This window comes from Oncorhynchus keta, chromosome 20 (genome assembly GCF_023373465.1).
Source record: "Oncorhynchus keta strain PuntledgeMale-10-30-2019 chromosome 20, Oket_V2, whole genome shotgun sequence".
NCBI lineage: Eukaryota > Metazoa > Chordata > Actinopteri > Salmoniformes > Salmonidae > Oncorhynchus > Oncorhynchus keta.
The window spans coordinates 38,133,712-38,151,163 of record NC_068440.1 but is presented as its reverse complement, the minus strand read 5'-3'; the positions used below and the strand labels follow the sequence as shown (position 1 = coordinate 38,151,163).

Genomic DNA, 17,452 nt, shown 5'->3' with positions numbered 1-17,452 from the left:
CTGTCTCCTGATACAACACTGTCTCCTGATACAACACTGTCTCCTGATACAACACTGTCTCCCAATACAACACTGTCTCCTGATACAACACTGTCTCCCAATACAACACTGTCTCCCAATACAACACTGTCTCTGATACAACACTGTCTCCCAATACAACACTGTCTCCCAATACAACACTGCCTCCCAATACAACACACTGATACAACACTGTCTCCTGATACAACACTGTCTCCTGATACAACACTGTCTCCTGATACAACACTGTCTCCTGATACAACACTGTCTCCCAATACAACACTGTCTCCCAATACAACACTGTCTCCTAATACAACACTGTCTCCCAATACAACACTGTCTCCTAATACAACACTGTCTCCCAATACAACACTGTCTCCCAATACAATACTGTCTCCCAATACAACACTGTCTCCCAATACAACACTGTCTCCTGATACAACACTGTCTCCTGATACAACACTGTCTCCTGATACAACACTGTCTCCTGATACAACACTGTCTCCTGATACAACACTGTCTCCCAATACAACACTGTCTCCTGATACAACACTGTCTCCTGATACAACACTGTCTCCCAATACAACACTGCCTCCCAATACAATACTGTCTCCCAATACAACACTGTCTCCCAATACAACACTGTCTCCCAATACAACACTGCCTCCCAATACAACACTGTCTCCTGATACAACACTGTCTCCTGATACAACACTGTCTCCTAATACAACACTGTCTCCTGATACAACACTGCCTCCCAATACAACACTGTCTCCTAATACAACACTGTCTCCCAATACAACACTGTCTCCTGATACAACACTGTCTCCTGATACAACACTGTCTCCCAATACAACACTGTCTCCTGATACAACACTGTCTCCTGATACAACACTGTCTCCCAATACAACACTGCCTCCCAATACAACACTGTCTCCTGATACAACACTGTCTCCTGATACAACACTGTCTCCTGATACAACACTGTCTCCTGATACAACACTGTCTCCTGATACAACACTGTCTCCCAATACAACACTGTCTCCTGATACAACACTGTCTCCCAATACAACACTGTCTCCCAATACAACACTGTCTCCTGATACAACACTGTCTCCCAATACAACACTGTCTCCCAATACAACACTGCCTCCCAATACAACACTGTCTCCTGATACAACACTGTCTCCTGATACAACACTGTCTCCTGATACAACACTGTCTCCTGATACAACACTGTCTCCTGATACAACACTGCCTCCCAATACAACACTGTCTCCCAATACAACACTGTCTCCTAATACAACACTGTCTCCCAATACAACACTGTCTCCTAATACAACACTGTCTCCCAATACAACACTGTCTCCCAAAACAACACTGTCTCCTAATACAACACTGTCTCCTAATACAACACTGTCTCCCAATAAAACACTGTCTCCTGATACAACACTGTCTCCTGATACAACACTGCCTCCCAATACAACACTGTCTCCTGATACAACACTGTCTCCCAATACAACACTGTCTCCTAATACAACACTGTCTCCCAATACAACACTGTCTCCCAAAACAACACTGTCTCCTGATAAAACACTGTCTCCTAATACAACACTGTCTCCCAATACAACACTGTCTCCCAAAACAACACTGTCTCCTAATACAACACTGTCTCCTAATACAACACTGTCTCCCAATAAAACACTGTCTCCTAATACAACACTGTCTCCTAATACAACACTGTCTCCCAATACAACACTGTCTCCCAAAACAACACTGTCTCCTAATACAACACTGTCTCCTAATACAACACTGTCTCCCGATACAACACTGTCTCCTGATACAACACTGTCTCCTGATACAATACTGTCTCCCAATACAACACCCAATACAACACTGTCTCCCAATACAACACTGTCTCCTAATACAACACTGTCTCCTAATACAACACTGTCTCCCAATACAACACCCAATACAACACTGTCTCCCAATACAACACTGTCTCCTAATACAACACTGTCTCCCAATACAACACTGTCTCCCAAAACAACACTGTCTCCTAATACAACACTGTCTCCTAATACAACACTGTCTCCCAATAAAACACTGTCTCCCAATACAACACTGTCTCCCAATACAACACTGCCTCCCAATACAACACTGTCTCCCAATACAACACTGCCTCCCAATACAACACTGTCTCCCAATACAACACTGTCTCCTAATACAACACTGTCTCCCAATACAACACTGTCTCCTAATACAACACTGTCTCCCAATACAACACTGTCTCCTAATACAACACTGTCTCCCAATACAACACTGTCTCCTAATACAACACTGTCTCCCAATACAACACTGTCTCCCAATACAACACTGTCTCCTAATACAACACTGTCTCCCAATACAACACTGCCTCCTAATACAACACTGTCTCCCAATAAAACACTGCCTCCCAATACAACACTGTCTCCCAATACAACACTGTCTACCAATACAACACTGTCTCCCAATACAACACTGTCTCCCAATACAACACTGTCTCCCAATACAACACTGCCTCCTAATACAACACTGTCTCCCAATACAACACTGTCTCCCAATACAACACTGTCTCCCAATACAACACTGTCTCCCAATACAACACTGTCTCCCAATACAACACTGCCTCCTAATACAACAATGTCTCCTGATACAACACTGTCTCCTAATACAACACTGTCTCCAGATACAACACTGTCTCCCAATACAACACTGTCTCCCAATACAACAATGTCTCCTGATACAACACTGTCTCCCAATACAACACTGTCTCCCAATACAACAATGTCTCCTGATACAACACTGTCTCCTAATACAACACTGTCTCCCAATACAACACTGCCTCCTGATACAACACTGTCTCCTGATACAACACTGTCTTCCCATACAACACTGTCTCCTGATACAACACTGTCTTCCCATACAACACTGTCTCCTGATACAACACTGTCTCCTGATACAACACTGTCTCCCAATACAACACTGTCTCCTAATACAACACTGTCTCCCAATACAACACTGTCTCCTAATACAACACTGTCTCCAGATACAACACTGTCTCCTAATACAACACTGTCTCCCAATACAACACTGTCTCCTAATACAACACTGTCTCCCAATACAACAATGTCTCCTGATACAACACTGTCTCCCAATACAACACTGTCTCCCAATACAACACTGTCTCCCAATACAACACTGTCTCCCAATACAACACTGCCTCCTAATACAACACTGCCTCCTAATACAACACTGTCTCCCAATACAACACTGTCTCCCAATACAACACTGTCTCCCAATACAACACTGTCTCCCAATACAACACTGTCTCCCAATACAACACTGCCTCCTAATACAACAATGTCTCCTGATACAACACTGTCTCCCAATACAACACTGTCTCCCAATACAACACTGTCTCCCAATACAACACTGTCTCCTGATACAACACTGCCTCCTAATACAACACTGTCTCCCAATACAACAATGTCTCCTGATACAACACTGCCTCCCAATACAACACTGTCTCCTGATACAACACTGTCTCCTAATACAACACTGTCTCCAAATACAACACTGTCTCCCAATACAACACTGTCTCCCAATACAACACTGTCTCCTAATACAACACTGTCTCCTAATACAACACTGTCTCCCAATACAACACTGTCTCCAAATACAACACTGTCTCCTAATACAACACTGTCTCCTAATACAACACTGTCTCCAAATACAACACTGTCTCCCAATACAACACTGTCTCCCAAAACAACACTGTCTCCAGATACAACACTGTCTCCTAATACAACACTGTCTCCCAATACAACACCCAATACAACACTGTCTCCCAATACAACACTGTCTCCTAATACAACACTGTCTCCTAATACAACACTGTCTCCCAATACAACACCCAATACAACACTGTCTCCCAATACAACACTGTCTCCTAATACAACTCCCAATACAACACTGCCTCCCAATACAACACCCAATACAACACTGTCTCCAGATACAACACTGTCTCCTAATACAACACCCAATACAACACTGTCTCCAGATACAACACTGTCTCCTAATACAACTCCCAATACAACACTGCCTCCCAATACAACACTGTCTCCTAATACAACTCCCAATACAAACACTGTCTCCTAATACAACACTGTCTCCCAATACAACACCCAATACAACACTGTCTCCAGATACAACACTGTCTCCTAATACAACACCCAATACAACACTGTCTCCAGATACAACACTGTCTCCTAATACAACTCCCAATACAACACTGCCTCCCAATACAACACTGTCTCCTAATACAACTCCCAATACAAACACTGTCTCCCAATACAACACTGTCTCCTAATACAACTCCCAATACAACACTGTCTCCCAATACAACACTGTCTCCTAATACAACTCCCAATACAACACTGCCTCCCAATACAACACTGTCTCCCAATACAACACTGTCTCCAGATACAACACTGTCTCCTAATACAACACTGTCTCCAGATACAACACTGTCTCCTAATACAACACTGTCTCCCAATACAACACTGTCTCCAGATACAACACTGTCTCCTAATACAACACTGTCTCCCAATACAACACTGTCTCCAGATACAACACTGTCTCCTAATACAACACTGTCTCCCAATACAACACTGTCTCCCAATACAACTCCCAATACAACACTGTCTCCCAATACAACACTGTCTCCAGATACAACACTGTCTCCTAATACAACACTGCCTCCCAATACAACACTGTCTCCCAATACAACTCCCAATACAACACTGTCTCCCAATACAACACTGTCTCCTAATACAACTCCCAATACAACACTGCCTCCCAATACAACACTGTCTCCAGATACAACACTGTCTCCTGATACAACACTGTCTCCTAATACAACACTGTCTCCCAATACAACACTGTCTCCTAATACAACACTGTCTCCTAATACAACACTGTCTCCAGATACAACACTGTCTCCCAATACAACACTGTCTCCCAATACAACACTGTCTCCCAATACAACACTGTCTCCCAATACAACACTGCCTCCCAATACAACACTGTCTCCCAATACAACACTGTCTCCCAATACAGCACTGTCTCCAGATACAACACTGTCTCCTAATACAACACTGTCTCCCAATACAACACCCAATACAACACTGTCTCCCAAAACAACACTGTCTCCAGATACAACACTGTCTCCTAATACAACACTGTCTCCCAATACAACACCCAATACAACACTGTCTCCCAAAACAACACTGTCTCCAGATACAACACTGTCTCCTAATACAACACTGTCTCCCAATACAACACTGTCTACCAATACAACACTGTCTCCCAATACAACACTGTCTACCAATACAACACTGTCTCCCAATACAACACTGTCTCCTGATACAACACTGTCTCCCAATACAACACTGTCTCCTAATACAACACTGTCTCCCAATACAACACTGTCTACCAATACAACACTGTCTCCCAATACAACACTGTCTCCTGATACAACACTGTCTCCCAATACAACACTGTCTCCCAATACAACACTGCCTCCCAATACAACACTGTCTCCCAATACAACACTGTCTACCAATACAACACTGTCTCCCAATACAACACTGTCTCCTGATACAACACTGTCTCCCAATACAACACTGTCTCCTAATACAACACTGTCTCCCAATACAACACTGTCTCCCAATACAACACTGTCTCCCAATACAACACTGTCTCCTGATACAACACTGTCTCCCAATACAACACTGTCTCCCAATACAACACTGCCTCCCAATACAACACTGTCTCCCAATACAACACTGTCTACCAATACAACAATGTCTCCCAAAACAACACTGTCTCCCAATACAACACTGTCTCCCAATACAACACTGTCTCCCAATACAACACTGTCTCCCAATACAACACTGTCTACCAATACAACACTGTCTACCAATACAACACCCAATACAACACTGCCTCCCAATACAACACTGTCTCCCAATACAACACTGCCTCCCAATACAACACTGTCTACCAATACAACACTGCCTCCTAATACAACACTGTCTACCAATACAACACTGTCTACCAATACAACACTGTCTACCAATACAACACCCAATACAACACTGCCTCCCAATACAACACTGTCTCCCAATACAACACTGCCTCCCAATACAACACTGTCTACCAATACAACACTGCCTCCTAATACAACACTGTCTACCAATACAACACCCAATACAACACTGTCTCCCAATACAACACTGTCTCCTAATACAACACTGTCTACCAATACAACACTGCCTCCTAATACAACACTGTCTCCCAATACAACACTGTCTCCCAATACAACACTGTCTCCCAATACAACACTGCCTCCCAATACAACACTGCCTCCCAATACAACACTGTCTACCAATACAACACTGTCTCCCAATACAACACTGTCTCCCAATACAACACTGTCTACCAATACAACACCCAATACAACACTGTCTCCCAATACAACACTGTCTCCTAATACAACACTGTCTACCAATACAACACCCAATACAACACTGTCTCCCAATACAACACTGTCTCCAGATACAACACTGTCTCCTAATACAACACTGTCTACCAATACAACACCCAATACAACACTGTCTCCCAATACAACACTGTCTCCAGATACAACACTGTCTCCTAATACAACACTGTCTCCAGATACAACACTGTCTACCAATACAACACTGTCTCCCAATACAACACTGTCTCCCAATACAACACTGTCTCCCAATACAACACTGTCTCCCAATACAACACTGTCTCCCAATACAACACTGTCTCCTAATACAACACTGTCTCCCAATACAACACTGTCTCCAGATACAACACTGTCTACCAATACAACACTGTCTACCAATACAATACTGTCTCCCAATACAACACTGTCTCCAGATACAACACTGTCTACCAATACAACACTGTCTACCAATACAACACTGTCTCCCAATACAACACTGTCTCCAGATACAACACTGTCTCCCAATACAACACCCAATACAACACTGCCTCCCAATACAACACTGTCTACCAAAACAACACTGTCTCCCAATACAACACTGCCTCCCAATACAACACTGCCTCCCAATACAACACTGTCTCCCAATACAACACTGTCTCCCAATACAACACTGCCTCCCAATACAACACTGTCTCCCAATACAACACTGTCTACCAATACAACACTGTCTCCCAATACAACACTGTCTCCCAATACAACACTGTCTCCCAATACAACACTGTCTCCCAATACAACACTGTCTCCTAATACAACACCCAATACAACACTGTCTCCTAATACAACACCTAATACAACACTGTCTCCTAATACAACACTGTCTCCTAATACAACACTGTCTCCCAATACAACACTGTCTCCCAATACAACACTGCCTCCCAATACAACACTGTCTCCCAATACATCACTGCCTCCCAATACAACACTGTCTCCTGATACAACACTGTCTCCCAATACAACACTGTCTCCCAATACAACACTGTCTCCCAATACAACACTGTCTCCCAATACAACACTGTCTCCCAATACAACACTGCCTCCCAATACAACACTGTCTCCCAATACAACACTGTCTCCCAATACAACACTGTCTCCTAATACAACACTGCCTCCCAATACAACACTGTCTCCCAATACAACACTGTCTCCCAATACAACACTGTCTCCCAATACAACACTGTCTCCCAATACAACACTGCCTCCCAATACAACACTGTCTCCCAATACAACACTGCCTCCCAATACAACACTGTCTCCCAATACAACACTGTCTCCCAATACAACACTGTCTCCCAATACAACACTGTCTCCCAATACAACACTGTCTCCCAATACAACACTGTCTCCCAATACAACACTGTCTCCCAATACAACACTGTCTCCCAATACAACACTGTCTCCCAATACAACACTGTCTCCCAATACAACACTGTCTCCTAATACAACACTGCCTCCCAATACAACACTGTCTCCCAATACAACACTGTCTCCCAATACAACACTGTCTCCCAATACAACACTGTCTCCTGATACAACACTGTCTCCCAATACAACACTGTCTCCTGATACAACACTGCCTCCCGATACAACACTGTCTCACAATACAACACTGTCTCCCAATACAACACTGTCTCCCAATACAACACTGTCTCCTGATACAACACTGTCTCCCAATACAACACTGTCTCCCAATACAACACTGCCTCCCAATACAACACTGTCTCCCAATACAACACTGCCTCCCAATACAACAATGTCTCCTGATACAACACTGTCTCCCAATACAACACTGTCTCCTGATACAACACTGTCTCCCAATACAACACTGTCTCCCAATACAACACTGTCTCCTAATACAACACTGCCTCCCAATACAACACTGTCTCCCAATACAACACTGTCTCCCAATACAACACTGTCTCCCAATACAACACTGTCTCCTAATACAACACTGCCTCCCAATACAACACTGTCTCCCAATACAACACTGTCTCCTGATACAACACTGTCTCCCAATACAACACTGTCTCCCAATACAACACTGTCTCCCAATACAACACTGTCTCCTGATACAACACTGTCTCCCAATACAACACTGTCTCCTGATACAACACTGTCTCCCAATACAACACTGTCTCCCAATACAACACTGTCTCCTGATACAACACTGTCTCCCAATACAACACTGTCTCCTGATACAACACTGTCTCCCAATACAACACTGCCTCCCAATACAACACTGTCTCCCAATACAACACTGTCTCCCAATACAACACTGTCTCCCAATACAACACTGTCTCCCAATACAACACTGCCTCCCAATACAACACTGTCTCCCAATACAACACTGTCTCCTAATACAACACTGTCTCCTGATACAACACTGTCTCCCAATACAACACTGTCTCCTGATACAACACTGTCTCCCAATACAACACTGTCTCCCAATACAACACTGTCTCCTGATACAACACTGTCTCCCAATACAACACTTTCTCCCAATACAACACTGTTGATGCAACCTTGGTTCCACAGTAAAGGCACAAAACCTCTTTTCTCAAACCATTAGACACTGTTAGTGAAAGGTTTTTTCAGTGTTCACGGAGGCAGAACGGACTCCCTCTGCATCCCAAATGGCATCCCATTCCCTAGGTAGTACACTACTTTTGACCAGAGCCCTATAGGGATTAGGGTACCATTTGGGATGCCCAGCTCTGACACGGACGTAAACAACAAAGCTAGCTACCCGGCCATGCTGATTACACTACAGAGCAGAGCCGCACCGTCCCATTCCCCCGTTCCTCAAGGTCATGGATTCGGCTCCGGTTAAATTGCGTCTGAGATTGCCTCCGCCTTCATTTTGTTTAGACTGTCACGCTGCGTCTTCCATTCATTTTCTTCCTGTCATCGCCCCGAACCGGTCATCATGTTTAATTAGTAAATAAAATGAAATAATATCACTCTCGAGAGATATAACACATGGTCCTATCGATAGGCATACTCAATCTATGCTCAGTATAAAGTACTGGATTTTACATAGAAGTCCCATCAGTTTAAGTGTGTGTTTCAGTGTGTGTGTGTGTGTGTGTGTGTGTGTGTGTGTGTGTGTGTGTGTGTGTGTGTGTGTGTGTGTGTGTGTGTGTGTGTGTGTGTGTGTGTGTGTGTGTGTGTGTGTGTGTGTGTGTGTGTGTGTGTGTGTGTGTGTGTGTGTGTGTGTGTGTGTGTGTGTGTGTGTGTGTGTGTGTGTGTGTGTGTGTGTGTGTGTGTGTGTGTGTGTGTGTGTGTGCTAAGCTATACGGATCGGAGCATTGCTGTTTTCACCGACAACATGATAAATAAAACCTGACTGGTTGATTGATGAACATTCTTAGCCAACCCTGCTAGTGGAAGGAAGGAGAGAAGGAGAGAAGGAGGGAAGCAGAGAAGGAGGGAAAGAGAGGAATAGGGGAGGAGATAAGGAAGAAGGAGAGGAATAGGGGAGGAGATAAGGAGAGAAGGAGAGAAGGAGGGAAGGAGAGAAGGAGGGAAGGAGGGATGGAGAGGAAGGAGAGGAAGAGAGAAGGAGGGAAAGAGAGAAGGAGGGAAGGAGAGAAGGAGGGAAGGAGAGAAGGAGAGGAAGAGAGAAGGAGGGAAGGAGAGAAGGAGGGAAGGAGAGAAGGAGAGTAATAGAGGAGGAGAGAACGAGGGAAGGAGAGAAATAGGGAAGGAGAGAAGGAGGGAAGGAGAGAAGGAGAGGAAGAGAGAAGGAGGTAAGGAGAGAAGGAGGGAAGGAGAGAATGAGGGAAGGAGAGAAGGAGAGGAATAGAGGAGGAGAGAAGGAGGGAAGGAGAGAAGGAGAGGAATAGAGGAGGAGAAGGAGGGAAGGAGAGAAATATAGGGAAGGAGAGAAGGAGAGAAGGAGAGAAGGAGGGAAGGAGAGAAAGAGAGGAAGAGAGAAGGAGGGAAGGAGAGAAAGAGAGGAAGAGAGAAGGAGGTAAGGAGAGAAGGAGAGAAAGAGAGGAAGAGAGAAGGAGGGAAGGAGAGAAAGAGAGGAAGAGAGAAGGAGGTAAGGAGAGAAGGAGAGAAGGAGAGGAATAGAGGAGGAGAGAAGGAGGGAAGGAGAGAAATAGGGAAGGAGAGAAGGAGAGAAGGATGGAAGGAGGGAAGGAGAGGAAGAGAGAAGGCGGTAAGGAGAGAAGGAGAGAAAGATAGAAATAGAGGAAGAGAGGAGGGAAGGAGAGAAGGAGGGAAGGAGAGAAAGAGAGGAAGAGAGAAGGAGGGAAGGAGAGAAAGAGAGGAAGAGAGAAGGAGGGAAGGAGAGAATGTGGAGGGAGGAGAGAAGGAGGGAAGGGAGAGAAAGAGAGGAAGAGAGAAGGAGGGAGATGGAGAGAAGGAGGGAAGGAGAGAAAGAGAGGAAGAGAGAAGGAGGGAAGGAGAGAAAGAGAGGAAGAGAGAAGGAGGGAAGGAGAGAAAGAGAGGAAGAGAGAAGGAGGGAAGGAGAGAAGGAGGGAAGGGGAGAATGAGAGAAGGAGGGAGTGAGAAAAAGGATGGGAAAGAAAATGAGAAAGGCAGATGGACAATAAAGGAAGGGAGGGAGGTAGAGAGAGAATGTGTGTGTGTGAGAGGGAGAGAGAGAGAGAGTGGGAGGGAGGGAGGTTCCCCCTCATCCTGAGAGAGAGAGTGGGAGGGAGGGAGGGAGGGAGGGACCCCCTCAGGGAGGGAGGAGTGAGTGGTGAGTGAGTGAGTGAGTCAGTGGTGAGTGAGTGAGTCATCCTGTAGTGAGTTCCCCCTCATCCTTTTTGTGAGTCATCCTGTATAAACTAGTGATCCTGAGGGGGAGGGAGGGAGGGAGGGAGGGAGGGACCCCTCAGGGAGGGAGGGAGGGAGGGGGACCCCTCAGGGGAGGGAGGGAGGGAGCGACAGTGATGTTTTTGTTTTAAAAAAGCCATCCTGTATAAACTACCACCGTACCCCCTCATCCTGTATAAACTACCACCATACCCCCTCATCCTGTATAAACTACCACCATACCCCTCATCCTGTATAAACTACCACCATACCCCTCATCCTGTATAAACTACCACCGTACCCCTCATCCTGTATAAACTACCACCGTACCCCTCATCCTGTATAAACTACCACCGTACCCCTCATCCTGTATAAACTACCACCGTACCCCTCATCCTGTATAAACTACCACCGTACCCCTCATCCTGTATAAACTACCACCGTACCCCTCATCCTGTATAAACTACCACCGTACCCCCTCATCCTGTATAAACTACCACCGTACCCCTCATCCTGTATAAAAACTACCCCTCATCCTGTATAAACTACCCCTCATCCTGTATAAACTACCACCGTACCCCTCATCCTGTATAAACTACCACCGTACCCCTCATCCTGTATGAACTACCACCGTACCCCTCATCCTGTATAAACTACCACCGTACCCCCTCATCCTGTATAAACTACCACCGTACCCCTCATCCTGTATAAACTACCACCGTACCCCTCATCCTGTATAAACTACCACCGTACCCCTCATCCTGTATAAACTACCACCGTACCCCTCATCCTGTATAAACTACCACCGTACCCCCCTCATCCTGTATAAACTACCACCGTAACCCCTCATCCTGTATAAACTACCACCGTACCCCTCATCCTGTATAAACTACCACCGTACCCCTCATCCTGTATAAACTACCACCGTACCCCTCATCCTGTATAAACTACCACTGTACCCCTCATCCTGTATAAACTACCACCGTACCCCTCATCCTGTATGAACTACCACCGTACCCCTCATCCTGTATAAACTACCCCGTACCCCCTCATCCTGTATAAACTACCACCGTACCCCTCATCCTGTATAAACTACCACCGTACCCCTCATCCTGTATAAACTACCACCGTACCCCTCATCCTGTATAAACTACCACCGTACCCCTCATCCTGTATAAACTACCACCGTACCCCTCATCCTGTATAAACTACCACCGTACCCCTCATCCTGTATAAACTACCACCGTACCCCTCATCCTGTATAAACTACCACCGTACCCCTCATCCTGTATAAACTACCACCGTACCCCTCATCCTGTATAAACTACCACCGTACCCCCTCATCCTGTATAAACTACCACCGTACCCCTCATCCTGTATAAACTACCACTGTACCCCTCATCCTGTATAAACTACCACCGTATAAACTACCACCCCTCATCCTGTATAAACTACCACCGTACCCCTCATCCTGTATAAACTACCACCATACCCCTCATCCTGTATAAACTACCACCATACCCCCTCATCCTGTATAAACTACCACCGTACCCCTCATCCTGTATAAACTACCACCGTACCCCTCATCCTGTATAAACTACCACCGTACCCCTCATCCTGTATAAACTACCACCGTATAAACTACCACCCCCTCATCCTGTATAAACTACCACCGTACCCCTCATCCTGTATAAACTACCACCGTACCCCTCATCCTGTATAAAACTACCACCGTACCCCTCATCCTGTATAAACTACCACCGTACCCCTCATCCTGTATAAACTACCACCGTACCCCTCATCCTGTATAAACTACCACCGTACCCCTCATCCTGTATAAACTACCACCGTACCCCTCATCCTGTATGAACTACCACCGTACCCCCTCATCCTGTATAAACTACCACCGTACCCCCTCATCCTGTATAAACTACCACCGTACCCCTCATCCTGTATAAACTACCACCGTACCCCCTCATCCTGTATAAACTACCACCGTACCCCTCATCCTGTATAAACTACCACCGTACCCCTCATCCTGTATAAACTACCACCGTACCCCTCATCCTGTATAAACTACCACCGTACCCCTCATCCTGTATAAACTACCACCGTACCCCCTCATCCTGTATAAACTACCACCGTACCCCTCATCCTGTATAAACTACCACCGTACCCCTCATCCTGTATAAACTACCACCGTACCCCTCATCCTGTATAAACTACCACCGTACCCCTCATCCTGTATGAACTACCACCGTACCCCTCATCCTGTATAAACTACACCGTACCCCTCATCCGTACCCCTCATCCTGTATAAACTACCACCGTACCCCCTCATCCTGTATAAACTACCACCGTACCCCCTCATCCTGTATAAACTACCCCCCACCGTACCCCTCATCCTGTATAAACTACCCCTACCCTCATCCTGTATAAACTACCACCGTACCCCTCATCCTGTATAAACTACCACCGTACCCCTCATCCTGTATAAACTACCACCGTACCCCTCATCCTGTATAAACTACCACCGTACCCCTCATTCTGTATAAACTACCACCGTACCCCCTCATCCTGTATAAACTACCACCGTACCCCTCATCCTGTATAAACTACCACCGTACCCCTCATCCTGTATAAACTACCACTGTACCCCCATCCTGTATAAACTACCACCGTACCCCCTCATCCTGTATAAACTACCACCGTACCCCCTCATCCTGTATAAACTACCACCGTACCCCCTCATCCTGTATAAACTACCACCGTACCCCCTCATCCTGTATAAACTACCACCGTACCCCTCATCCTGTATAAACTACCACCGTACCTGTATCACGTCTCTGTTAACCTTCAGAAATACAAGCTATCTGACACGGTCTCAGGGATGGCTAACTCCATTCCATCTCCACAGAGGTAAATCAATCCATTAGCTACTTTGCACCTTGCTTGCGGAATCTTCTACAGAGGTCAGTGAAATTGTATGAATTGATGCCTCTGAGACAGTTCAGACGGCTGTGAGGACCTTTTTTTAAGAAGAAGGTGTTTGTTTCTTATGATTTATTTTTATTTTACTGTGTTTGTGTTTTTTTTGTTGCTTTTTTATAAAAGTACAGAGTGCCTGGATACAGCCCTTAGCCATAGTACACTATATTTACAAAAGTATGTGGACACCCCTTCAAATGAGTGGATTCTTCTATTTCAGCCACACCCTTTGCTGACAGGTGTATAAAATCTCCATAGACAAACATTGGTAGTATAATGACCTTACTGAAGAGCTCAGTGACTTTCAACGTGGCACCATCATAGGATGCCACCTTTCCAACAAGTCAGTTTGTCAGATTTCTGCCCTGCTAGAGCTGCCGCGGTCAGGGCTGTTATTGTGAAGTGGAAACGTCTTGGAGCAACAACGGCTCAGCCCTGAAGTGGTAGGCCACACAAGCTCACAGAACGGCACCACCGAGTGCTGAAGCGCATAAAAATCATCTGTCCTCGGTTGCAACACTCACTACCGAGTTCCAAACTGCATCAACGGCAGCACAATAACTGTTTGTTGGGAGCTTAATGAAATGAGTTTCCTTCGCCAAGCAGCCACACACAAGCCTAAGATCACCATGTGCAATGCCAACCGCCGTCTGGAGTGGTGTAAAGCTTGCCGACATTGGACTCTGGAGCAGTGGAAATGTGTTCTCTGGAATGATGAATCACGCTTCACCATCTGGCAGTCCGACAGACGAATCTGGGGTTGGCGGATACCAGGAGAACACGACCTGCCCCGATGCAAAGTGCCAACTGTAAAGTTAGGTGGAGGAGGGATAATGGTCTGGGGCTGTTTTTCATGGTTCAGGCCCCTTAGTTCCAGTGAAGGGAATATTAACATTACAGCATACAATGACATTCTGAGCTTCCAACTTTGTGGTAACAGTTCGGGGAAGGACCTTTCCTGTTTCAGCATGACATTGCCCCTGTGCACAAAGTGAGGTCCATACATCAATGGTTTGTCGATATCAGTGTGGAAGATCTCGACTGGCCTGCACATAGTCCTGACCTTAACCCCATCGAACACCTTTGGGATGAATTGGAAGGCCAACTGTGAGCCAGGCGTAATCGGCCAACATCAGTGCCCGACCTCACTAATGCTCCTGTGGCTGATTAGAAGCAAGTCCCTGCAGCAATGTTCCAACATCTAGTGGAAAGCCTTCCCAGAAGAGTGGAGGCTGTTATAGCAGCAATGTTCCAACATCTAGTGGAAAGCCTTCCCAGAAGAGTGGAGGCTGTTATAGCAGCAATGTTCCAACATCTAGTGGAAAGCCTTCCCAGAAGAGTGGAGGCTGTTATAGCAGCAATGTTCCAACATCTAGTGGAAAACCTTCCCAGAAGAGTAGAGGCTGTTATAGCAGCAATGTTCCAACATCTAGTGGAAAGCCTTCCCAGAATAATGGAGGCTGTTATAGCAGCAATGTTCCAACATCTAGTGGAAAGCCTTCCCAGAGGAGTGGAGGCTGTTATAGCAGCAAAGGGTGGACCAACTCCATATGAATGCCTTCCCAGAGGAGTGGAGGCTGTTATAGCAGCAAAGGGGGGACCAACTCCATATTAATGCCAATGATTTTGGAATGAAATGTTTGACGAGCAGGTGTCCACATACGTTTGGTCATGTAGTGTATTTTGTATGGATTTTACTATGTTTTGTAAGTTTCCGCCAGGTCATTACTGTAGATGAAAATGTATTATCAGTCAACTCACCTGGTAAAGTAAGGAAGAAAAATAATAATAATAATAATGTATATATATATATATATATATATATATATGAATGTGGCTCACCTATCCACTTGTCATTCCCATACCAGGATAGATTGCCTTTAGTACTGTCGAAGTATCCAATCTTCTTATAGCTGCCTCCTGTGCGGGGAGGATAGAGAGGGAGTGAAAGAGAAGGGAGGAGAGAGAGGGAGGGAAAGAGAAAGGAGGAGAGAGAGGGAGGGAAAGAGAAGGGAGGAGAGAGAGGGAGGGAAAGAGAAGGGATGGAGAGTGGGGAGTGAAAGAGAAGGAAGGAGAGAGAGGGAGGGAAAGAGAAGGAAGGAGAGAGAGAGGGAGGGAAAGAGAAGGGAGGAGCGAGAGGGAGGGAAAGAGAAGGGAGGAGAGAGAGGGAGGGAAAACGAAGGGAGGAGAGAGAGAGAGGGAAAGAGAAGGGAGGAGAGAGAGGGAGGGAAAGAGAAGGGATGGAGAGTGAGGGAGTGAAAGAGAAGGGAGGAGAGAGAGAGAGGGAAAGAGAAGGGAGGAGAGAGAGGGAGGGAAAGAGAAGGGATGGAGAGTGAGGGAGTGAAAGAGAAGGGAGGAGAGAGAGGGAGGGAAAGAGAAGGAAGGAGAGAGAGAGTGAGGGAAAGAGAAGGGAGGAGCGAGAGGGAGGGAAAGAGAAGGGAGGAGAGAGAGGGAGGGAAAGAGAAGGAAGGAGAGAGAGAGGGAGGGAAAGAGAAGGAAGGAGAGAGAGAGGGAGGGAAAGAGAAGGAAGGAGAGAGAGGGAGGGAAAGAGAAGGAATGAGAGAAAGAGGGAGGGAAAGAGAAGGGAGGAGAGGGAGGGAGGGAAAGAGAAGGGAGGAGAGAGAGGGAGGGAAATAGAAGGAAGGAGAGAGAGGGGGAGGGAAAGAGAAGGGAGGAGAGAGAGGGAGAGATAGAGAAGGAGGAGAGAGGGGGAGGGAAAGAGAAGGGGAGGAGAGATAGATAGAGACATGTTCACCATACTATAAATATACACATTACACATCCTGAAACTCTGATTGAAGGATTCACCTGAAAAGTACCAGAGCCTGTCAGTCCACAGTAGAGTAATAATATATACATGTTCCATAATAGCAGATTAATATTACCTGTGATTTCACTAGATAGGGTATCACAGAGAGGGTATCACAGAGAGGGTATCACAGAGATGGTATCACAGAGAGGGTATCACAGAGAGGGTATTAAAGAGAGGGTATCACAGAGAGGGTATCAAAGAGAGGGTATCACAGAGAGGGTATCACAGAG

The 17,452-nt window shown here is 45.8% G+C and overlaps 1 protein-coding gene across 1 annotated transcript in view; it reads right to left on the bottom strand.

Annotated features, from left to right (window-relative positions):
• LOC127909989 (gamma-aminobutyric acid type B receptor subunit 1-like) overlaps window positions 1-17,452 on the bottom strand; it is a 187,901-nt gene that overhangs the window by 80,862 nt on the left and 89,587 nt on the right. The window contains exon 9 of the mRNA XM_052472833.1: window positions 16,253-16,330. Coding sequence (XP_052328793.1) covers window positions 16,253-16,330 — 78 coding nt within the window. The remainder of the gene's footprint in view (window positions 1-16,252; window positions 16,331-17,452) is intronic.